Raw genomic sequence first — 24,383 nt, 5'->3', positions numbered from 1 at the left:
AATACAAATAAATTGTTTATGCACCCAAGTTACCTCCGTTTATTTTTAAATTATTTATTTGGAAAAAAAATTTATTTGAAGATTAAACATTTTTAAATATAATATTTTAATTTAAATTCGAATCGATATTAAGTATACAGTTTTTCGATTAAGTAACTCACTAAGGGTACCACATTAATTACTTAAAATATTTAAAATTATAATAAGCTGTATGTATTTACACTAGTCATACAAACTATTAATTTTTTTAACTCAGTCTTACTTAAACGTATAGAAGCAACCATTCCCATAAATTCTTGCAAGTAATAATCAAAATGCTTATACTTCGAAATCCAAATAGCAAAACACACACACAACTAGTTTGGCTTTATGTTAATAGTTAATAAGAATATTATTATTTAGTCAAATTAATGTAGAGAGCAGTGCCGCACATAATACGCAAGAAATTTAATTTGAAAACTATAGTCATCATATGGGTAAATCATGTTTTTGCAAAACATGTAGAATCTAGATCTAGATCCTAGACTAATATTATAATTACAGATAGATCTAGATCTACACTTTTAAAAAAAAACAGCATTTCTTCTATTTTTGCAAAATATGCACAAATCTGTATAATTAGAGTATTAGAGTAGTTTCCCTTAGATCTGTACTAGTCTAGATGTAGATCTAAATGTAAATATTGGCAAATAAAGCCAAAGCATATTCCCATTCATTAAAATCTATTTGATCTAGATTTCTAGATCTAATATTAAATCTAGATTAGATCTAGTTGATTTAGTACTAAGATCCAGATCTATATCAATAATATTATGATAATAATAATAGATATATAGGCCTAGCCATAGGTCTATCAGATTAGGCCTACTAATTCTAGCCAGAGGCAGAAGAAGGTGCGTAGCGCTACACTACTCACTACAGTACACAGCGGCTACACAGTTGGTCTGAAGTAATTATTATAATTAACTTAGCTTAGTCTTACTTATTAACACTTTACAGTGATCTGGTTTTTGTTGTCATTACGCTTGCTGTTTACTACTGTTTAGGTTTTAAGTCTATTTAAAGTATTAAATCTATTTAGTAGATCTAGAATCTACACAACAGGGATCTGTTAGTTTTCTTGATGGGACAGGCCTACGTTTTTATTAAAAAGATTGTAGTCCTATACTCAGATACTGTATACTTTACTTACAGACTAGAATCTAGATCTTAGATCTCTTTACTTTACATTTTCTACTTTAGATCTAACTAGTTTTTAAAACTATAGGCCCTAGTATACAATATTATTCTTTATAGTTTTGAACCCTCAATTCCTAACGACCCACTCAAAGAACAACCGCTACGCGCTAGACCTCACTGTACAGTTAGTTGATTCAAAAGAATTTGGCTAAAAGTAAAAGAGTAATTATTAATTACTAATTTAAGCCCACTGCGCACATACAATGATCAATGCGTTTTGCATCTTCTGCCAGCCTGTCTAGAGGCTGGGGTCAGAAGCTTCTTCTGAGTTGTCACTTTCTTATAAATTAAATTAGAATAAGTTGATAGGGGTCGACCTTAAACAACATCACACCACTAGTGGTACAAACATCACACCACTAGTGGTACAAACATCATCACACCGCTAGTGGTACAAACAACATCACACTACTAGTGGTACAAACAACATCACACCACTAGTGGTACAAACATCACACCACTCGTGGTACAAACAACATCACACCACTAGTGGTACAAACAACATCACACCACTAGTGGTACAAACAACATCACACCACTAGTGGTACAAACAACATCACACCACTAGTGGTACAAACAACATCACACTACTAGAGGTACAAATAACATCACACCACTAGTGGTACAAACAACATCACACCACTAGTGGTACAAACAACATCACACTACTAGAGGTACAAATAACATCACACCACTAGTGGTACAAACAACATCACACCACTAGTGGTACAAACAACATCACACCACTAGACTAGTGATACTGTTAAGGTCTAGATTTTTCTGATCTTGTGGGATGAGTGGGCATCTTAAATGTATTTTAGAAAGACCGCAATTGATTTTATAAAATTTAAATTACAATTTTGAGGGTAGAGTGGTAAGTTGTTGAGATCAAATGTCATTTTAAGTGGGCGTGTCTGGCTTTATTTGACAATGGGGAGAGGGTGAGGAATAAACAGGTTTTTTTACAAGTGTGGCGTCTATGGATTAACTTAAGTAAGTCATTAGTAAGAGCTTAACCTTACTTAAGGAAACAAGTAGTGCTCTGATTTTTATAATAATTATATTATATTAGGCGCCTATATTTTAATAAGAAGAGCCTACATTTTAAACATTATCTATTGAAATAAATATCATAAAAATCTAATGCAATCAACAATTATTTTGTTCAGCATCAACCAAGGTTTGATCTGGCCAATACATCTCAATCAAACTTGTCACTAGGTCCCACAAGAATTAGATGCAAATGAAAAAAATACATTTTCAGATTTGGATTCTAGTGATTTCATGAAGGCATCTAGTTTTTTTAAGAACTAGTATTAATACATTTAAAGTATAGTTTTCTTTTTTCTATTATGGGCAGCTAAATGTGCATGCAAAATCATGCAAATTTATTCAATTCAGCCAAAGAAAATTAAAGGCTATAGTATAATTTTTAAGGCATTAGTAAAAAGTATAATCTGACGGGTTAACTTTTATAATCGGATAGTTGACTGTTCCCTAAGATTGTACAAAATTTTGTTATAAGTTTACATTCAGACTTTATTTTTATGGTTTCAGTTGCTCTGTAAGAACCAAATTAGTTTGATGAAACTGCTAAAGCTGGTTACTTATCTGAACTTTGGCTGGGTGTGACAAGATTCTGGTGGGGGAAATGGCAACATCCATGGTAGATTTACCAGACATAAGTAAGCCTTGATTTTATCATTGGTGCTTGGGCTTTACTGATTAGTGGTATGGTAGATAATTAAAGGTCATTTACTGTACTATTATTAATTAAATATATAGTTTTAGTCTTAATTAAATATATAGTTTTAGTCTTAATTAAATATATAGTTTTAGTCTTAATTAAATATATAGTATTAGTCTTAATTAAATATATAGTTTTAGGCTTGATTAAATATGATAAATATGGGGGTAATTTATAGCCAAATGCATTAACAACATAGTGCTACTTTCAAATGTACATTTTTTGTTGATTGCATGCTAGTGTCGATATTTTGTGTTTGTTGATACCATGTGTGCTAGTGTCTAATACCTGATTGGTGGATTATTTGTTAAGCTGTGGATGAAGCTAAGAAAGGATTTATCCGAGTGAAGTTGGAGACGGATGGTCTGAAGGCAGCAGTGAAAGGCAGTGAGCATCAACAGCCAGAGGCAACCAACGCAGAGATTCTACACACCAAGTTTCATTCAAGGTCTGATAGTCCCTCATTGTCTGTCTTCTTATGATCTGTTTGACCCTGGTCTGATTTTATCTGTCTAACCTGCTCTTATGTCTGATTCAATGTCTGTCTATTGTACTCCTGTTTGATTCAATGTCTGTCTATTATATACCTGGAATGATAAAAGCGGATGTCTAATTTTGTTGAAGCCAGATAGAATGATTGAAGCTAAAAGTTTCTACAATCTGTTACAGAGGATTCACCTTAAGTGTAAAGTGGACTGATGGCGAGAGAAAGAAGGACCTCACCTACACTAGAAGGAAGACACCATTTGAGATTGTTCCAGAAAAAAGTTACATGACTGTAAGGATTACTGATCTGACATTTTTATTTTTTGTACTGTCTTAAACATTGGCCAATGATCTATTGGTTTTATTTTCTACTGTCTTAAAAGTTGGCCTATGATTTATTGGGGTTTTTTTACGTCCAGTGACGGCGCCAGGCTATTTAGTGCCCTAGCCAATGATACAATATCCTTATTTTTATCCTACAATCAGATATGATAAAATATCCTATTTGTATCCTACAATCAGATAGCCAATGATAAAATATTCTTATTTTTATCCAGAGCCGGCGTTAGGAATACGCGGGGCCTAGGGCCAACCATCCACGCGGGGCCTTTCCATTATATATATATATATATATATATATATATATATATATATATATATATATATATATATATATATATATATATATGTATAAAGGCCTATAATGTGATGTACACATAATAACACAAATGTTTTGGAGTTTATAAGCTAATGTCAAACTTTCCACTGTAATAACAGATTTTTATCTCTTCCATGTATTAACCCAATGTTCGTAGTTTTTTACTTTCTCGTATATACGTAGTATAGAGAAAGTATTGTAATCGTGCAAAAAAAAAAAATCGAGATTTTTACAAATCTCGACGTTTTACACCTCACTGATACGGAAAAACATAATTTTGCAATCTTGTCCGTATGTCTGTGTGTGTGTGTGTCTGTCTGTGTGTGTGTCTGTCCGTGTGTAAACACGATAACTTGAGTACCGTTACAGCTAGGTTGATGAAATTTCATATATAAGTATTTAATCAAAATCGTAGATCCGTATCAACTTTTGAGCGATTTCCGATAACCGGAAGTGGTACTTTTCCTACTTTGAATTTTTTAAAAGCCTATAACTTGAGTACTATTTCAGATAGATAAATGAAATTTCACATGTAAGTAAAAGATCTAATTCTCTACCTTCTGTTAAATTTTGAGTAATTTCCGTTGACAGGAAGTAGTAATTTACGCTACTTCCGATTTCTCAAAAAACTAATGTAAATTTTAAAAGTACTAATAATATTGCGCACTATTATGCGCTTTTTTATTTCGCGTTCACTTGGTGTGCAATTAATTTGTCTACGAGATTTTATTCTATTTTTAAAACTTTAAGTATTTAAAATGGATTAAAAATCATGTCTATAGCCCGAGTTCCCATCCCCTGTTATTTTATATAAAAATATTCGAGAAAGTTTAGGGGAGATCACTACCGGTTTATTTTTCCTTTGCTAAGATATTAAATCACTTTTAACAGTTATGTAATTCATACCAAATCACTTAAGAAAATTTAATCACGTGCCGAATAATTAGGAAAATAAAGTTTACAATACAGCGAACTCGGCCTGATGTATCAACAGTATAGACTTCAAAATTGGTTTTGAATTCATACAATATTTTAAAACCAAAATCATTATTGTCTTAATTATTGAAGGGGTGAATCCTTAAGGTGACACAACATAACAACAGTTTTATCTTTCTTCCAAAAAATAATAATAAATCACTCTGTTTAATGCCGCCTGATATAGATCCTAAGGCCCCCCCCCCTCCTCGTCGCCCTCCTCCCACCCCTCTGCACGCAACTGAATGTTAATTTTGTTATACCAAGACAAGTAGGCCTACATATAGAGTAGCCCCCCCCCCCCCCCCCCCCCCCCCCCGAAAACAAAATGAAATTTATTTAATTTATAGAGAAGATATGTACTTTTAACAGTGTCCGTACCCCCCCCCCCCCCCCCCCCCCCCGAAGAAAGTCTACCGCCCCCCCCCCCCCCCCCCCCCCCGAAAATTTCAAGTGCCCCTCCCCCCAGAGAAAAAAGTCTGGAAGAAACACTGTACATATACGACATTATACGACATCTACAACAAGAAAGTCAGGACTAGAGTTCATCAGGTCACTAACTGTCTACTATAGACATCCCGTCTGCTCACTAAAAGGACGTCTTCATCGGTCCGCATACAATAGGGTATCTCTTTACGTCGTGGGCTAATTCTCGACCGCCATCTCCAGTCAGCTCAGGTCAAATGCCAGGCGACCGTACCCTACACAAAGGGTAGGTGTGACACTATTTTTGTATCGAATTACGGCCTGTCCCAGTTCAGGTGGGACTCACCAACATCAACCGTGGCCTCAGTTATAACAATCAACAACGTCGGCATTCGACCATTTAGTTTTTCCCAATTGAATTCAGCAACAACTTTTTTTAAGTTTACGAACTAATTCAGATAACAATGACATTGCTGAAGCGCGGGGCCCCTTCAAGCGTGGGGCCTATGGCGACCGCCCCGTTCGCCACCCCCTAACGCCGGCTCTGTTTTTATCCTACAATCAGATATGATAAAATATCCTATTTTTATCCTACAATCAGATAGCAAATGATAAAATATCCTTATTTTTATCCTACAATCAGATATGATAGAATATCCTATTTTTATCCTACAATCAGATAGCCAATGATAAAATATTCTATTTTTATCCTACAATCAGATATGATAAAATATCCTTATTTTTATCCTACAATCAGATAGCCAATGATAAAATATCCTTATTTTTATCCTACAATCAGATATGATAAAATATCCTTATTTTTATCCTACAATCAGATATGATAAAATATCCTTATTTTTATCCTACAATCAGATATGATAAAATATCCTTATTTTTATCCTACAATCAGATATGATAAAATATCCTTATTTTTATCCTACAATCAGATAGCCAATGATAAAATATCCTTATTTTTATCCTACAATCAGATATGATAAAATATCCTTATTTTTATCCTACAATCAGATATGATAAAATATCCTTATTTTTATCCTACAATCAGATATGATAAAATATCCTTATTTTTATCCTACAATCAGATATGATAAAATATCCTTATTTTTATCCTACAATCAGATATGATAAAATATCCAATTTTTATCCTATAATCAGATAGCCAATGATAAAATCTTCCTGCTGCTAAAGAAGAAAGACAACTCCTCCTGGTCTACAGAGATATCCAGTGGTTACTTCACTATGGAAGAGGTGGACTGACTGCCCCTGCTAGTCTACACTTGACCTCCCTGTTAGTCTACATTTGACTGTAACTGCTGTTTATTTGCTAACTCATCAAGCATGTTTTAGGTCAAATAACTCGGAGAGTGGGGGACTCATACCCCCTCCTTCTACCACGTAGTCAGTTTAAAATTATGTTGGAATATGTTTTAAAAACTAATGATTGGCAGAGGCGTAGCAAAGGTAGGGCAGGGGGGTACATATGTCCCCGTGGCGCCAAAATGAGTTGGAAAAAAATTAAAAGCTCATTTTAGCTGCAGTTTTGCATTATTAATATAAAAATATATGGGGGGGGGGGGGGAGGCCAAATTGAAAGTTTGTCCCCGGGCGTCGAGAAGCGTAGCTACGCCTCTGATGATTGGGACCCTTCATTTTACTACCCTCAGCTAGCCTGGTCAGCTCAAATTATTTGAAATAATTTGCTGGGTTTATGTTTATCTAGTCATAGGTCATCAGCTGATTATATTTGTCATAGGTCATCAGCTGACTATATTTGTCATAGGTCATCAGCTGACTATATTTGTCATAGGTCATCAGATGACTATATTTGTCATAGGTCATCAGCTGACTATATTTGTCATAGGTCATCAGGTGACTATATTTGTCATAGGTCATCAGATGACTATATTTGTCATAGGTCATCAGCTGACTATATTTGTCATAGGTCATCAGATGACTATATTTGTCATAGGTCATCAGCTGACTATATTTGTCATAGGTCATCAGGTGACTATATTTGTCATAGGTCATCAGATGACTATATTTGTCATAGGTCATCAGCTGACTATATTTGTCATAGGTCATCAGGTGACTATATTTGTCATAGGTAATCAGCTGACTATATTTGTCATAGGTCATCAGCTGACTATATTTGTCATAGGTCATCAGGTGACTATATTTGTCATAGGTCATCAGATGACTATATTTGTCATAGGTCATCTGATGACTATATTTGTCATAGGTCATCAGCTGACTATATTTGTCATAGGTCATCAGGTGACTATATTAGTCTAGTCATAGGTCATCAGGTGACTATATTAGTCTAGTCATAGGTCATCAGGTGACTATATTTGTCATAGGTCATCAGGTGACTATATTAGTCTAGTCACAGGTCATCAGCTGACTATATTTGCTTCATCAATTCCCACACCTTGGGCATTGCACACAGCTAAAAAATAATGTGCTATGTTGTTGTAATGATTACTGTCATCCCCACCACTCATGATGGGGTTTTGTGGAGTTACCTGTGTTTAAAACACATTTCAAGTTACCTGTGTTTAAAACACATTTCACTGTGAGGTGGAGTTATCTGTGTTTAAAACACATTTCACTATGAGGTGGAGTTACCTGTGTTTAAAACACATTTCACTGTGAGGTGGAGTTACCTGTGTTTAAAACACATTTCACTGTGAGGTGGAGTTACCTGTGTTTAAAACACATTTCAAGTTACCTGTGTTTAAAACACATTTCACTGTGAGGTGGAGTTATCTGTGTTTAAAACACATTTCACTGTGAGGTGGAGTTATCTGTGTTTAAAACACATTTCACTATGAGGTGGAGTTACCTGTGTTTAAAACACATTTCACTGTGAGGTGGAGTTATCTGTGTTTAAAACACATTTCACTATGAGGTGGAGTTACCTGTGTTTAAAACACATTTCACTGTGAGGTGGAGTTATCTGTGTTTAAAACACATTTCACTGTGAGGTTGAGTTACCTGTGTTTAAAACACATTTCACTGTGAGGTGGAGTTACCTGTGTTTAAAACACATTTCACTGTGAGGTGGAGTTACCTGTGTTTAAAACACATTTCACTGTGAGGTTTTCAGCATATTTTACTATTCAAACCTGTTAAAATCACAGTGAAGAATTACAGGAGCAACAAGCCATTACAATTTTAATGAACACACTTAACGATATATATCTCAAAATATGATGTATTGTACCTACCATGTATGTAGTGTTATATAACATTTTAATAGAGTTCCACCTTATAGACCATATACACAGCTTTAAATTATAAGTTAACAAGAAACAAATGGTATAGACAGCTGTGTCAATGTATTTGCCATTCTAAATAGTGGACAATAAGTAAAAAGAAAAAATAATAAGAATCATAGGCAGTGCTATACAGCACTATACCCTATCCCCTACCACCATACAACAGGATAAACCGCCCCTACTCATTAGTGCTATCTATGACCCCTGACCTAAGTCATACAATTTTATACTGCTACTGTATCTGTGCAATATTTTAATTATTTTCCATGTGCATTTTATTAAATGTTTATTACATTGTAACATTACCCGGATGTTTTTTAACTAACATTTCTGTCTGTGTTTTAAAGCTAAAATGTTTCAATCAATACCTTTACTTTCACTTTTGATAATTTTTCAACTCAAAGCCCTGGAAATTGATTTGTTTTAGGGTTACAGTTTTTTTCCTGAATCAATCAGAAATATTACATTTGGTTTACTGATAGGAATTCCACTAATCCTTCCTTCTAAAAGTGTGTAAAAGAAAATCATTGGAAATCTACATTATATTTTGTTGAACCTACTCATAACTCGTAAATATGAGAGACAGAAGTTCAAACACTGAAAACACTGCTCCACTTTAGGTGACCAAGAACTTTGAGAAAAGCTACCTGCACAAATACAGGTATTGAAATTTAAAGCTGTCCTCTGTTATTCATTTTAAAAATTATTATAAATATGATTGTCATTTGGAACGCAATTAAACAATAATTTTATTTAAAATGAGTACCGTATTTGAAAAAAGAGAAATTTGACTAGAACTAGTTGTAAGAAGGACTTAGGTGGGCACCAATTATATCACACGCCTAAAATTTGTGTTTCAAATAGCCGCACTTCTTTAGATCATACAGTCTAAACAATAATGTCACTTATTTTATGATACAAATCATTACAAGTGTAATGAGACAATGAACAAGTACAGAAAATAAAAATTTAAAAAAGGGGAGGCAACACATTTTTAAGAAACACTTCACCTGTTTAACTGAGTTGTGTACCTTATTTCAGTTAGGTGCCAAAGGAAACGCAAAATGTAATCAGGGGAGGCAACGCATTTTAATATATGCTTTACCTGTTTAACTGAGTTATGTACCTTACTTCGACTAGCTCGTTCCCGACTGTTAACTGAACAAAACGAATCCAATTTTTGAACATTTGTCTTTCCACTAACTTCACAAATAGTTGTTCAAATTGTTGCTCAACCAAAGTCAGTCATGACGTCAGACTGGGCCGTGTGACCTGGATGACGTCAGCCCGAGTCCTGTGTGAGCGGTGTCTGGGTGAGCTTGACGAACTGCTCGATGCCACACCTGCACTTGCAGACCCCTTGCACCAGGTAGGTCGGCCTGTCGCTCTCGTCCCTGCCAAAAGGCGGGCTTTTGAAGAAGTTCTTGACGCTACGGGTGCTCGTGGTCACGTGCTCTTTGCTTTTCTTGTTGTGGTAGCTGATCAATATCTGGGAGAATCAATAAGCTGATCAATATCTGGGAGAATCAATAAGCTGATCAATATCTGGGAGAATGATTTAATAAGCTGATCAATATCTAGGAGAATCAATAAGCTCATCAATATCTGGGAGAATGATTTAATAAGCTGATCAATATCTGGGAGAATCAATAAGCTGATCAATATCTGGGAGAATCAATAAGATCATCAATATCTGGGAGAATGATTTAATAAGCTGATCAATATCTGGGAGAATCAATAAGCTCATCAATATCTGGGAGAATGATTTAATAAGCTGATCAATATCTGGGAGAATCAATAAGCTCATCAATATCTGGGAGAATTTTAATGTGTTGATCTGCATCTGGGATACTATTACTATAACAGATCAATATCGAGATTTACTTAAGTAAATCAATATCTGGGATATTTCAAACAAACTGATGAATATTTGGGATAATTTAAAAAAGGTAATTAATAAATGGGATAATGTAACAAAAAATATCTGAGATATTCTTACATGCTTATCGGTATTAAATTAAACGCAAAAAAACAGGTTAGTCGATCTTTTGATTGACCCCTGGGCCAGTCCATCGACCCATGGGCCAGTCCATTGTATTAGTCTATAGTTGTGGTGAGTACACATGTAGACTCACGTGACCCCCCCCCCCCCCGAAGGTTGCCAACATACTGAACTCAGTCTATAGTTGAGGTGAGTACACATGTAGACTCACGTGCCCCCGAAGGTCGCCAGCATGCTAAACTCAGTCTATAGTTGTGGTGAGTACACATGTAGACTCACGTGACCCCCCCCCCCCCCCGAAGGTTGCCAACATACTGAACTCAGTCTATAGTTGAGGTGAGTACACGTGTAGACTCACGTGCCCCCGAAGGTCGCCAGCATGCTGAACTCAGTCTATAGTTGGGGTGAGTACACATGTAGACTCACGTGCCCCCCGAAGTTTGCCAACATGCTAAACTCAGTCTATAGTTGGGGTGAGTACACATGTAAACTCACGTGCCCCCCGAAGTTTGTCAACATGCTAAACTCAGTCTATAGTTGGGGTGAGTACACATGTAAACTCACGTGCCCCCCGAAGTTTGTCAACATACTGAAGTCAGTCTATAGTTGGGGTGAGTACACATGTAGACTCACGTGCCCCCCGAAGGTCGCCAGCATGCTGAACTTGCTGTTGTAGTCGTCCTCCTTGATGACCAGCTCTGCTGTCGTCTGCTGACCAGAGGGCACCATGACCTCCGTGTCGATGCCCCAGGACAGCTCGTGCTCCGTCACCCTGGTCAACCCTGAGAGAGAGAGATCAGAATAGGGGGTTGTTAGGGTTGTTTTGGTTGTTAGGGTTGTTGGTGTTGTTAGTTGTTAGGGTTGTTAGGGTTGTTTTGGTTTTTCTTTGTTATTGGTAAGTCCAGAAACTACAAACATGGTAAGAGAAAAAAAAACGGTCTTAAAAATTAGCCAGGATCCATGGTATTGGTGCAATGTGATTTTAATAAATTCATTAGCGTTGTGGTGTTTGGGTGAGGATCTGATTTGGTTCGGGGAGGTGGAGGTGGAGTGGGGTGAGTGTGTGGCTGTAGCTCAGGGTGTGATGTTTGTTGTTGCTGTGGCTCATAGATTTAGTTGGGTGGTCACGAGTGAGGGTGTGGTTGTAGCTCAGGGTGTGATGTTTGTTGTTGCTGTGGCTCATAGATTTAGTTGGGTGGTCACGAGTGAGGGTGTGGTTGTAGCTCAGGGTGTGATGTTTGTTGTTGCTGTGGCTCATAGATTTAGTTGGGTGGTCACGAGTGAGGGTGTGGTTGTAGCTCAGGGTGTGATGTTTGTTGTTGCTGTGGCTCATAGATTTAGTTGGGTGGTCACTCGAAGACTTTGGAAAAGAACGTACCGTTTGTGTTGGAGAAGTCGGCCTTGAACCCGGCATTCGCCTCAATCACGGGCAGGGGAGGGCCAATCCTCAGTCTGACCTCGGCCCCGTAGGTGAAGGTCTTGGTGAAGGTCACCTGACAGGTGGACTTAGTGCGGCGCTCGGTCCGCAGGGTGTAGGTCTGGGGGGTGGGGGTGTCGTTGGCGAACTTGGCGGAGAAGAGCACGTGGGCGGTGGCTGTGCCTGCCAGTTCCTTTTTCTCGTACTCTGTCTCACCTGCCAGGTGAAGTAGAGTGTCGGCATGTGCGTCAGTTTACATCAGAGACCAACTAACCCACCTCTCATATTTATTTAAATAAATATGAGACTAACAATACAAAGTAACAATTATAAGTTTTGCAGTAACACAGTTTTTTTTTTAAATGATATCAAAAGATTTATTTGATTGGTTTAATGAATACAAAAAAACAATGTGGAAAACAGAATATTTACTAAGTTGATGTTCGCCAACTCAAACCAGATTGAATGGTTATACAGTATCATAAAGCATTTGGTTTGCTACATAAGCAATATTTGCATCATAGCATGTTTGTTTTATTAGAACAATGTAGTAGGGAGTTAAGCAGTTATTAACAATTACATATTCTTAAAAATAAATCTATAAGGACATAGGAAATACTTAAAGTTAACACGGTTTTTCTTTTTTTTTTTTTTTTTTTTTTTTTTTTTTTTTTTTTTTTGTTTACCTAAAATTAACCTGGAGTTGGAGGCAGAAAATGCCACTACTGGCACAAGACGTGTATAAATAGATACGCCTAATCGACTATGTTATTAGGACTACATATTGAATAGAAAATTGTTATTTATTTAAATTTTAGGTTTTTATCAATCTGTACCCCATGTGACACTGAGTAATATTTCTTATAACTAGTATCTTATCTAAACTTTGATGCAATTGGGGATTGGGAAATTGTATAAAATAAGTTGAGATTATTTAACTTTAGAGAATACTTCTTGTTACTTCCCCTGATAATTCATGGTAATATTTACGGTTTTTTCCCTTGATACGAATCGTGCTACATCTTTAATAATTAATCTCTTTATTACAAACTTATACAATTTGCAAGGCTTCATATTGTTTTGAAAGCAAATTGTGTATACAAATTGTCTAAATTTAGTTATCCAACCATTGTAATAGAATTGTTATATAGTATAAATGTGGCAAAAATTGAGACAAAAGAAAATAATAGGCCGTGGTCAAGTAGTAACACTGTAATAAAGCATCAGCCTCTACCCCCCCCCCCCCCCACCCAGCGTGAAGCTGTTTGTCCCAGTGAGATGGTGTCACCCCCCCCCCCCCGCCCCCTCCCCCCGACTTGTGAGGGATGTCATGTAGATGTGACCTACTTACCATAATCCACAGTCATCCACTTCCAGTTGATGACTGGGTTATCTAGGTCGACCAGTGACCTCAGGTTCGGCTCCATCTTGCTCCGGTCATACGTCCTGACGATCTCTTCCAGGTCGGCATCGAACTCGGTCATTTTGTCTGGGAACATTGAACTCCGTCATTTTGTCTGGGAACATCGAACTCGGTCATTTTGTCTGGGAACATTGAACTCTGTCATTTTGTCTGGGAACATTGAACTCGGTCATTTTGTCTGGGAACATTGAACTCGGTCATTTTGTCTGGGAACATTGAACTCGGTCATTTTGTCTGGGAACATTGAACTCGGTCATTTTGTCTGGGAACATCGAACTCGGTCATTTTGTCTGGGAACATCAGCCTACTCAGTCATTTTGTCTGGGAACATTGAACTCGGTCATTTTGTCTGGGAACATTGAACTTGGTCATTTTGTCTGGGAACATCGAACTCAGTCATTTTGTCTGGGAACATTGAACTCGGTCATTTTGTCTGGGAACATTGAACTCGGTCATTTTGTCTGGGAACATTGAACTCGGTCATTTTGTCTAGAACATTGAACTCGGTCATTTTGTCTGGGAACATCGAACTCGGTCATTTTGTCTGGGAACATCAGCCTACTCAGTCATTTTGTCTGGGAACATTGAACTCGGTCATTTTGTCTGGGAACATTGAACTCGGTCATTTTGTCTGGGAACATTGAACTCGGTCATTTTGTCTAGAACATTGAACTCGGTCATTTTGTCTGGGAACATCAGCCTACTCAGTCATTTTGTCTGGGAACATTGAACTCGGTCATTTTGTCTGGGAAAATCTGACAGAATTTTTTTTATACATATGTATCACAATCTGTCAACATCACTTAAAACATCTATGTCATAACAGGCTAACATAATTTTAAACGGTGTCACAATTTGCATACACCGTTTAAAACGGTGTCACAATTTGCATACACCGTTTAAAACGGTGTCACAATTTGCATACACCGTTTAAAACGGTGTCACAATTTGCATACACCGTTTAAAACGGTGTCACAATTTGCATACACCGTTTAAAACATCTCAAAATTAAAATGTCAGTAGCAAACAAAAACACATGGAAATAAATCTGCAGCGTTCAGATAAAATGCTATTTCATAGGCTTAATTTTTACACAATTTTAAGACGCCTTATTGTATAAATGTTTGTATAAAATATTGGACCCATTATTGTAGAAATGTTTGGATAAAATATTGGACCCATTATTGTATAAATGTTTGGATAAAATATTGGACCCATTATTGTATAAATGTTTGGATAAAATATTGGACCCATTATTGTATAAATGTTTGGATAAAATATTGGACCCATTATTGTATAAATGTTTGGATAAAATATTGGACCCATTATTGTATAAATGTTTGGATAAAATAGTGGACCCATTATTGTATAAATGTTTGGATAAAATATTGGACCCATTATTGTATAAATGTTTGGATAAAATATTGGACCCATTATTGTATAAATGTTTGGATAAAATATTGGACCCATTATTGTATAAATGTTTGGATAAAATATTGGACCCATTATTGTATAAATGTTTGGATAAAATATTGGACCCATTATTGTATAAATGTTTGGATAAAATATTGGACCCATTATTGTATAAAAGTTTGGATAAAATATTGGACCCATTATTGTATAAATGTTTGGATAAAATATTGGACCCATTATTGTATAAATATTTGGATAAACATGTGAGAAAAAGACAGGTATGAAACAGACATTTTATATATCATCCTATATGATGGAACGTTCTTATTTATTTACCCCCAGCTAGAGTATATGTTTTTTGTTTCAATAAATTAAGAATTACAACAAAATTAAAAACATGAACACGTTTTCCTTAGTGAAGTTGCCAACATTATTTTGGCGAGGGACAACATTGTCCAGTGATTCTATCAAAAGATCGGGGTTTGTGATCAACATGTATTGGAATAAAGTGATTGGTCGACCTCCACCAGTCAACGAGTAGCTCACCTATGACGTCAATGTGCTAAAAATAGAATCCCCGGTCTCTGCGAGTGCACTACAAATATTTTGGTTAGATAGAAAATCAAACCAATGGATTGCATTAGCTGCACCAGTAGAAACCTTGACTACACTGGCACAGTTCGACAATATTGTTGTCCTGTGTAACACAGCTACTGGTGTCACAATTAATCACATGATTCTACACCGAATGTGTGCACACAACAAAATCAACAATCAAAATGGCGCAGTACTTAACATGACCTATTTGTAAAACAAGTTGTGAATGTTAACTTTTCGATGAGTTGAGTTAGGAGCTGTGTCAACAAATCTTGTGGTACTGGAGAATGTTGCCTCGCCCATACACAACTAGATCTATTAATACAAAGTGGGGGGGGGGGGTCTATATCTATTAGTTGGTGTCAGGGGCGGAACTACAGTGCCGCCAGACCCCGCAATGCGGGGGGGGCCCACGTCATTTAGGGGCCCACAGCCGACCATAATAATTATTTTTTATAGTTAAAATTTTAAATTTCTTGCATTTTTGACTTGATGGTTGTTTTGTAAAAAGATTACCGTAGCTGCGGTTGGATTATCTTTATTAGACACCACCCCACGCTCTTTTGTATTTTCCCCTTTGTTTTTAAGCCACTGTGAAAGCCGAGTCCTCTTTCTCCTACAATTAAAATTAGCAAAATGAACAAACGTTCAAACCACTTCCATCACTTATTTCCCTTTTTTTAAATAGTCAAATAGGGGTGCTCATAAGCTCCTTTTAAAAGATTTGTACCACACAAATTTTAAAAAACAATTACTTCTCTTAATTATTTTTTTTTATAAAGTACTTACTAAAGAATGACATTGTATAAAAAGGAAATGTATTTAAAATTAATAATATAAATACAAAAAAACATAAAAATAAACATAACACGAAACACCATTATTTATACAAAGCTTTCATGTTTTATATTCTTTTGACAAACAAGAGGCTAATTGTTTAGAAAAAGGTCCTACAGCAGAGAGAAAATAATAAACTGATTTTTCACAAAACACACTAATGCACTTACAAACGACAAGATGTAGTAATTTGTTTTAAATGAAAAAAAAAACATTTTTTTTTCAAAACCCGAACAGGCCAGCAATAAATATCCTTTGTTCGTATTTTGTGTTTGTGTATATCTATATCAATATATATATATATATATGTATATTGATATATATATATATATATATCAATATATATGTAACGAGTCCCCGAGTCTATCCTGCCGACAACGCCAAATGTAACGAGTCTCTGGCTACCCTGCCGACAACGCCAAATGTGACCTTCCCGAGTCTAACCACTCATTCCACACAACATTGACCACAGCACAGATACTCGAAGATGCAGGTTCATTATTGATCCTTTTATTACATGAATCAAAGAATGCTTCACAATAATATAATGAATCAAGAGAGATGTTTCACAATAATAGTCTGAATCAACGGACCCCCAACAGTCCTCACTAGGCTTCATCTAACTGAATACACATGTCTAACGTCCTGCTTAACACAATACGGCTAACCCGTTCAATAACCAACTTGATACTGCCACACTGACTGACTGATCGAGAGCGAGCGAGAGAGAGAGAGAACCAGCCGTCGCCCTCCGATATATCCCCTTCATAATCGTACTCATATTCGGTCCTATCATAATCGTAATCGTAATCGTTGTATCAGAATGTTAATTACGCCGCTTCTGTTGTACAGTCCGATTTAATAAGCCATCTGCATCCTGTCACATCAAAGTTGACAGACCGTCTTTCGTATCGCTTCCCGAGATACTACGCCTTGGCTTTCTGATCGTTATCAGCCACCACCTGTGTTATTGCATCAGTCGTGTCAAAGTTGACAGCGCTGTACCGCGTTCTTATGTCTGGTAACTTCCCCTAGTTACATCCACCCCTGCCTTTTTTTGTGTGTTATCAACCACAAACAACGCTTGGCAGGTGCAGTCCTTCAAAGTCAATCGCACCACCGTAAAAAAAAAATCCATTGTTCCACTCACTGTCAATGTCGTCACATTCGTATAAGATTGACCGTTATCCCTATTTCACATATCAAATGTGTCTACATCATCTTCCTCAGACACAAAACAGTTCTAGAATTCACATCCACCTTTTTTCGTCTGGTGCCTTCACCAGTTCACTTTTATGACTTTTTTTTTGAACAGTCTGTTCTCATACCAGCGCGACCATGAAAGAATTGATGGTTGCTGACAAAAAATTTCGTATTCTTTCTGTTTCTCAAACTTCTCCGCGGACCACTTATCTGATGGTCTATTGTCTCTCTGCTTTTGGAGGGACCGGGATCCTCCTTGTTGCCGGTATCCTCCCCTTGTGTGTCGCTGTTGTTCTGTTGATGGTGACATGGTTCCGGGATGGGTATGTGAATTTCCGTTATAGTTTCCGGTTCCCTAATTGTCTTGGATTTCCTTGTGTGTAACTGCTCTTCTTGACTATGACAATATTTCTTTAATTGAGCAATATTCGCCCACCGATCCGGTTTGGTGTGATCGATGGGTCTTATCTTAAAGGGGCCACCTGCTACTTTAGGCATCTCCACGACTTGCCATATCTCCTGTCCCCAGAGGTCGTGGATTTTGTTTCTGCCTAACGGGTGGCTACGCAGTAATACCCTGTCGTTCAGTTTGAGTGGCGGGTCCTTTGTCTGTACCGGCGGTTCCCTTCGCCGTGCTTCATGTTCTAGTCTTTCCTGTACTACCCTGTACATTTCTCTAATTCGTCTCATATGTTCATTCACATATTCTAGTGCGGTGTATGAGCCAGTCATACTCTCCTTTTTTCCTAGGAACAAGTCAAGGGGGAGTCGAGCCTCCCGTCCGAACATCAACATGTGTGGCGAAAAGCCGGTTGTGGCATGGGGGGTGCAGTTGTATAGATATACCAACTCTGGGAGAAAATCAGGCCAACGTTTTTTCTGTTCAGGTTCTAGGGTACGCAGCAAATCATGCATGCTGCGGTTGAACCGCTCGCACTGTCCGTTTCCTTTCGGATTAAATGTGGTTGTTCTAGATTTGTTGATCCCGTAGTGGCTGCACAGTTGGTTAATTACTTCTGACTCGAAGGCCCTTCCTTGGTCAGAGTGTAATTGTCTTGGTATGCCATATTTGATGAACCAATGTTCTATTAAGACCTTTGCCACTGTTTTGGCAGTCTGATCTCGTGTGGGCACCGCCACAGTCCATTTGGTGAAAACATCAGTCATTACCAACACATGTTCCGTCCCATCCGATGATTGCTCCAACGACGTAAAGTCCATAGCCACAATCTCTAGTGGTTTTGTCGCTAATAGGTGTCCCGATGGCTGTCTCATTTTGACAACTGGCATTTTCGCATGCTGACACCTCACACAAGCCTCACAATGGCGTTTGACCTCCATTTCCATATTGGGCCAGTAACACCTTCGTCGTAATATTTTGTGCGTCCTGTCCTGACCCTGGTGTCCTGCCCTGTCATGTGCCAACCTTAGCACTTCTTCTCGTAATTGTCCAGGCACCACCACCTGGTGTATTGTCCCATCAATTTGGTCATGAATTCTCCGCATGAGAACACCATCCTGTATACTGAGACGGTCCCACTGACTCAGTATTTTCTTTGTTTCTCGACCAAATTGTTCTCTTTCCCTTCTTCCTGGGAATTTTTGTTCCTGGACGTGTTTCAACAGCGGCTGTAAGCCACTATCCGTTCTCTGGGCATCTCTTATCTCTTTGTGATTAAGGCAACTAAAATCACCAATGTCCATATGTCCGGGCTCTGTGGAAATGTGCTCCACCCCGGTCTGTCCGTTCTGCCTCACTTGCACCCCGTGCGGGATATCTGTTGACGCTCTGACCTCACATATTCCTGTCAGCGTTTCTTCCTCATCGCCCGGTCTCTCGTAAGGATTCCTTGATAAGGCGTCCGCATTGCCATTGGACCGCCCCGGGCGATATTTTATCTCTAGGTCAAAGAGTGCCAATTCTGCTGCCCATCGCTGTTCGATGGATCCCAACTTTGCTGTCTTTAGGTGACTCAAGGGGTTATTGTCAGTGTATACCACACATTTAGCACCTAATAAATAGTCCCTGAATTTTTCCGTCACAGCCCATTTTAATGTCAAAAGTTCTAGTTTCATGGCGCTGTAATTTGTCATGTTCTTCTCTGATTCCTTCAGAGCTCGACTGGCATAAGCAATAACCCTGAAGCCTTGCTTTTGTTGTTGTGATAGCACAGCTCCCAGACCTTTAGAGCTGGCGTCAATTTCTAGCCGAAATGGCTTGTCAAAGTCTGCATATCCTAATATCGGCGCCTCTGTCAAAGCCTTTTTCAATAGCTTAAACGAGTTCAGGCATTCATCAGTCCATAATTCACCTATCCGTTGTGTTTTACCTTTCTTTTTCTCCTTACTGTGTTTCTTTGTCATTTTGTTTACCAAGTCATGCAATGGTGCGGCAATTTTTGCAAAACCAGGCACAAATTTTCTATAATAGGAAGCAAAGCCCAAGAATGATCTGACCTCTACTGTGGTTGTTGGCTGTTTCCATTCTTTAACAGCTGCAATTTTATCTGGGTCAGTGGCGATGCCATCCGACGAAATCACATAACCCAAAAAATGTACCGATTTCAGACCGAAGCAGCATTTGTCTGGGTTCAGCTTTACTCCTATCTCCCTAAGACGGAGAAACACTTGTTCTAATCTTTCTAGATGGTCCTCCCAAGTTTTTGAGTAAACCAGTATATCATCCAAGTACACCAACATTATTTGAAATAGAAAGTCACTCATAGCACTCTGCATTACTCGCTGGAATGTAGCAGGTGCATTAGTTAGACCAAACGGCATACGGGTCCACTCGTACAGTCCCAGTGGAGAAATAAATGCAGTTTTATGTTGATCGTTGGGGTGCATGGCCACTTGGTGGTAGCCACTAGCCAAATCCAAGGTAGAAAAAAATCTTGCTCCCCCCAACGCATCAAGACATTCATCAATACGAGGCAAGGGGAATGCATCCCTTCTTGTGATATTGTTCAATTTCCGGTAATCACAACACAGTCTTATCTCCCCTGACTTCTTTTTTACCACTACTATCGGTGCCGCATACGGGCTCGTGCTGGTTGTAATAATTCCCTTTTTTAGTAGATCGTTCAGGTGAGCTTTCACCGCAGAGTAGTGACTCGGTGGTAATCTTCGATAAGGTTGCGCCACCGGCTTGTCTTGTAGTAAGGGTATCTGGTGTTTTATTACTTCCGTGTAACCCAAATCACCCTCGTACGAGGCAAATATATCCCTGTACTTATTCAACAATTCATTTAGTTTTGGGTCCTCAGTTTCCGGGAATGTATATGATCGGCCATCCTCTTTCTTCACCTCGGCCGTCACATTGACCGACCTAACTGTTACTTCATTACTGCTGGTATTGCTCAGTTCGATGCACTGTGCCGACTTTTGTACCTCGACGTTCTGTGGTACTCCTACCAGAGTGTTAGGCGGTATAAAAATTTCCTCATCCAAAACATTTGCCACTAGTCCTTGAACTAGTCCATTTTCCGCTGATGTGTATGTCCGCAGTAACACGACGCCTGCCCTCAGTGCGGCGCCACATGGTTCTATCATCACATCACCATTCACACTTCTATCACCAATTTGTAATGTGATTGCCTTGACCGTGTTTGCCGGGACTGATATCCTTCCTCTGGTCTTGGCAAACCTGGCCAACTTGGATCCCCGACCTGGTGTGGTCGATCCGACCATATTTGTAAGAAATTCTGGCAACTGGCCAAGAATATTCATGCCCAACAGGCAAGGTATATTTGACACATTTGTCTCTAGGTTGTGTTTCGTAACGAACACCCCAACCTGCTTCAACCTATGTCCCGCCACCACGACATCCGCCAGAAAATAACCACAGTATGGAATGGTTAGTCCATTAGCTGCCGTCAGGCGCATGCATGTGTCAGACCTCAACCTATGGTCTTTTCCTTTCATCCATTTGGTGTAAAAATTTTCCGTGATTGTCGTCACCTGGGAGCCTGTATCCACAATTGCCTTCACCGCGATGTCCCCAATCGTAATCACCATTTCGGGACAGACTCCCATCATTTTGCTTCTTGGGCCATAACCTCGCCCCTCTGTAGCCTGGCCCTGCCTTACAGAGGACGACCGTTTCCCTGGCAGTACCGTGCCATATGTCCGGGTTGTGAACAGGACAAGCAAATTGGTCGACCGTCAGCCGTCCACCGGAGTGATGGACCGGCGGGTCGCGGCCGTCCAACCTGTCTCTGTTTTGTCCCGTTCTTTTCCTGATTCTCAGCTGTTGACCTGCTTTCTAACCTCTCCAATCTTTGGTCAACCTTATCCAGGTGGGCCAACAGTTGAGCCATCATGGTTTCCACCGTGCCGGTCCCCGTGGGTGGGGATTGTTTCTGTTCCGGCACAGAGACTTTGTCCACCGAACAGTTCGATTGGTCCTCATCCTCGGACCTGCGGATCGCTGAGTTCCTGACCTGAAGGAAGGTCAACTGCGGGTCTTTGTGGACCTCCTCTTTCAACTCTCTCCTTAAGATCGGGGTTGCTAGCCCCTCGATGAACTGGTCCCTCAGTAGGCGTACATCAATGTCAGGTGTTTTGCCCTTTACCGAATCAAAGGCCCTGTTTATTCGGTGTGAATACTCCATCACACTCTCCGCCATTCTCTGCTTTAAGCCTACGAACCCCGATAGCAGTTGCGATCCCGACCGTCTCTCCCCAAAGGTCTCCATAATTAGATCCAGCACCTTATCTGGATCTGATTGGACGGTTTTATCGTGGCATTTGACCTCTGCCCTAACCGTCTCACCTATACTGCCCATCAGCAGTCTTAATCTTTCCTCTGGTGACATGTTTCTCGAGGCCCAGGCCGCTTTGACCTCTTCACTGAACCTGTTGGTTAAAGTTGGATCACCGTCCCCGTAAAATTTGTTAATGTGGGACTCTCTGGGCAGGACCACAATATGGGTCTGCTTCTCGTCCAGAGTAGACATTTTAATAACCAACTTGATACTGCCACACTGACTGACTGATCGAGAGCGAGCGAGAGAGAGAGAGAGAACCAGCCGTCCGATATATCCCCTTCATAATCGTACTCATATTCGGTCCTATCATAATCGTAATCGTAATCGTTGTATCAGAATGTTAATTACGCCGCTTCTGTTGTACAGTCCGATTTAATAAGCCATCTGCATCCTGTCACATCAAAGTTGACAGACCGTCTTTCGTATCGCTTCCCGAGATACTACGCCTTGGCTTTCTGATCGTTATCAGCCACCACCTGTGTTATTGCATCAGTCGTGTCAAAGTTGACAGCGCTGTACCGCGTTCTTATGTCTGGTAACTTCCCCTAGTTACATATATATCAATATATATATATATATATATATATATATATATATATATATATATATATATATATATATATATATATATATATATATATATATATATATATATATATATATATATATATATATATATATATATTGATATGTGTGTGTGTGTGAGGGGGCCTAAAACTTTTTTTGCGGGGTGGCCCTTTTTTTCTAGTTCCGCCACTGGTTGGTGTACAGAGTGGGGGATCTAGATCTATCAGGTGGTGTACAAAGAGGGGGGGGGGGGTATCTAACTGATCTTCACTGAGCAAGCCAACGACTTGTTGCCTAGCTCTATTCATCAAACTATCATTTTATTTGTGGGTGTAATATTATCAGTCTAACCGCCAATGTTAATGTATTTTATTTGCGTTAATGATTATTGAAATATAAATTTCCCTATTTCTCATGTTAGTCCATTTGCTGTAGAAATATGAAGTTAAAAAATTTGCACCAATGGATGCAATGTGAATGGAAAAAGAGTTTTTCTCATGTCCGAAATTAAGGGGGAAAATCTTGAAATATTTATAGACTTACCTGAGGCTGAATGAAAACAGAATTTTCTAGAACAAGTCTACCAACTTATGCACATCTAATTCCACGGATAGCAGACGTCTACCAATTTGCACACGTCTAAATCTACAGATAGCAGACGTCTACCAACTTGCACACGTCTGGAACATCATCCGTTAATGGCGGCTAATTGCCAGGAAGGAAACTCTGTCAGAGCTGGTGCAGGAAGTCTGTGGCATCGATCGCAGTTGGTTCACACGGCTGTTAAACCGTGGGTTAAACTCGGCTGTCTGTGTTAAACCATGCGGTTAAACACGGCTGACTGTGTTAAACCATCGGGTTAAACGTGGCCGTCTGTGTTAAACCATGAGGTTAAACACGGTTGTCTGTGTTAAACCATGCGGTTAAACACGGCTGTCTGTGTTAAACCATGGGTTAAACGTGGCCGTCTGTGTTAAACCATGAGGTTAAACACGGCTGTTTATGTCAAAAAGAGGTTAAACACAGCTGTCTGTGTTAAACCACCAAGCTTCACACCGCGCCATTCGTGTACTGAGACAGCACTACCGGCAACACGAATTAACCGCTCACGGATTAATTCCCCTACCCCCCCCCCCCCCCCCACGTCCATCTCTGGTACCAAACGTTTAGTCGAGCGACCTCCGTGGCCTGCAGATCTAAAATCAATAAAACCGTTTTCGATGTGTCGAGTGTAGCCAATATCCTAAGTACCAGTAAATGTAGGCGCCAGATAATATCCTAAGTAGACCCAGGATGTAGCATCAGCTGTGTGTTAGAGTCTCTCCTTT

The 24,383-nt window shown here is 38.9% G+C and overlaps 2 protein-coding genes across 2 annotated transcripts; one reads left to right on the top strand and one right to left on the bottom strand.

Annotated features, from left to right (window-relative positions):
* The first annotated feature begins 674 nt into the window (after nt 1-674).
* LOC131940567 (uncharacterized) lies at nt 675-8,499 on the top strand. The gene is made up of 5 exons (XM_059299257.1): nt 675-949; nt 2,797-2,924; nt 3,299-3,434; nt 3,656-3,764; nt 6,705-8,499. The coding sequence occupies exons 2-5, from the start codon at nt 2,891-2,893 to the stop codon at nt 6,804-6,806; spliced, it is 381 nt and encodes a 126-aa protein (XP_059155240.1). The 5' UTR covers nt 675-949; nt 2,797-2,890; the 3' UTR covers nt 6,807-8,499.
* Nucleotides 8,500-23,843, bottom strand: LOC131940566 (uncharacterized). Its single transcript, XM_059299256.1, has 5 exons — nt 23,599-23,843; nt 13,598-13,735; nt 12,208-12,462; nt 11,463-11,611; nt 8,500-10,316 (listed from the first exon to the last, which is right to left on the bottom strand). The coding sequence occupies exons 2-5, from the start codon at nt 13,728-13,730 to the stop codon at nt 10,110-10,112; spliced, it is 744 nt and encodes a 247-aa protein (XP_059155239.1). The 5' UTR covers nt 13,731-13,735; nt 23,599-23,843; the 3' UTR covers nt 8,500-10,109.
* Between the last annotated feature and the right edge of the window lie 540 nt (nt 23,844-24,383).

Source organism: Physella acuta, unplaced genomic scaffold (assembly GCF_028476545.2).
Source record: "Physella acuta isolate Inbredline_101_S28 unplaced genomic scaffold, ASM2847654v3 ptg000322l, whole genome shotgun sequence".
Taxonomy (NCBI): domain Eukaryota; kingdom Metazoa; phylum Mollusca; class Gastropoda; family Physidae; genus Physella; species Physella acuta.
This window is presented reverse-complemented; position numbering and strand designations above follow the sequence as displayed.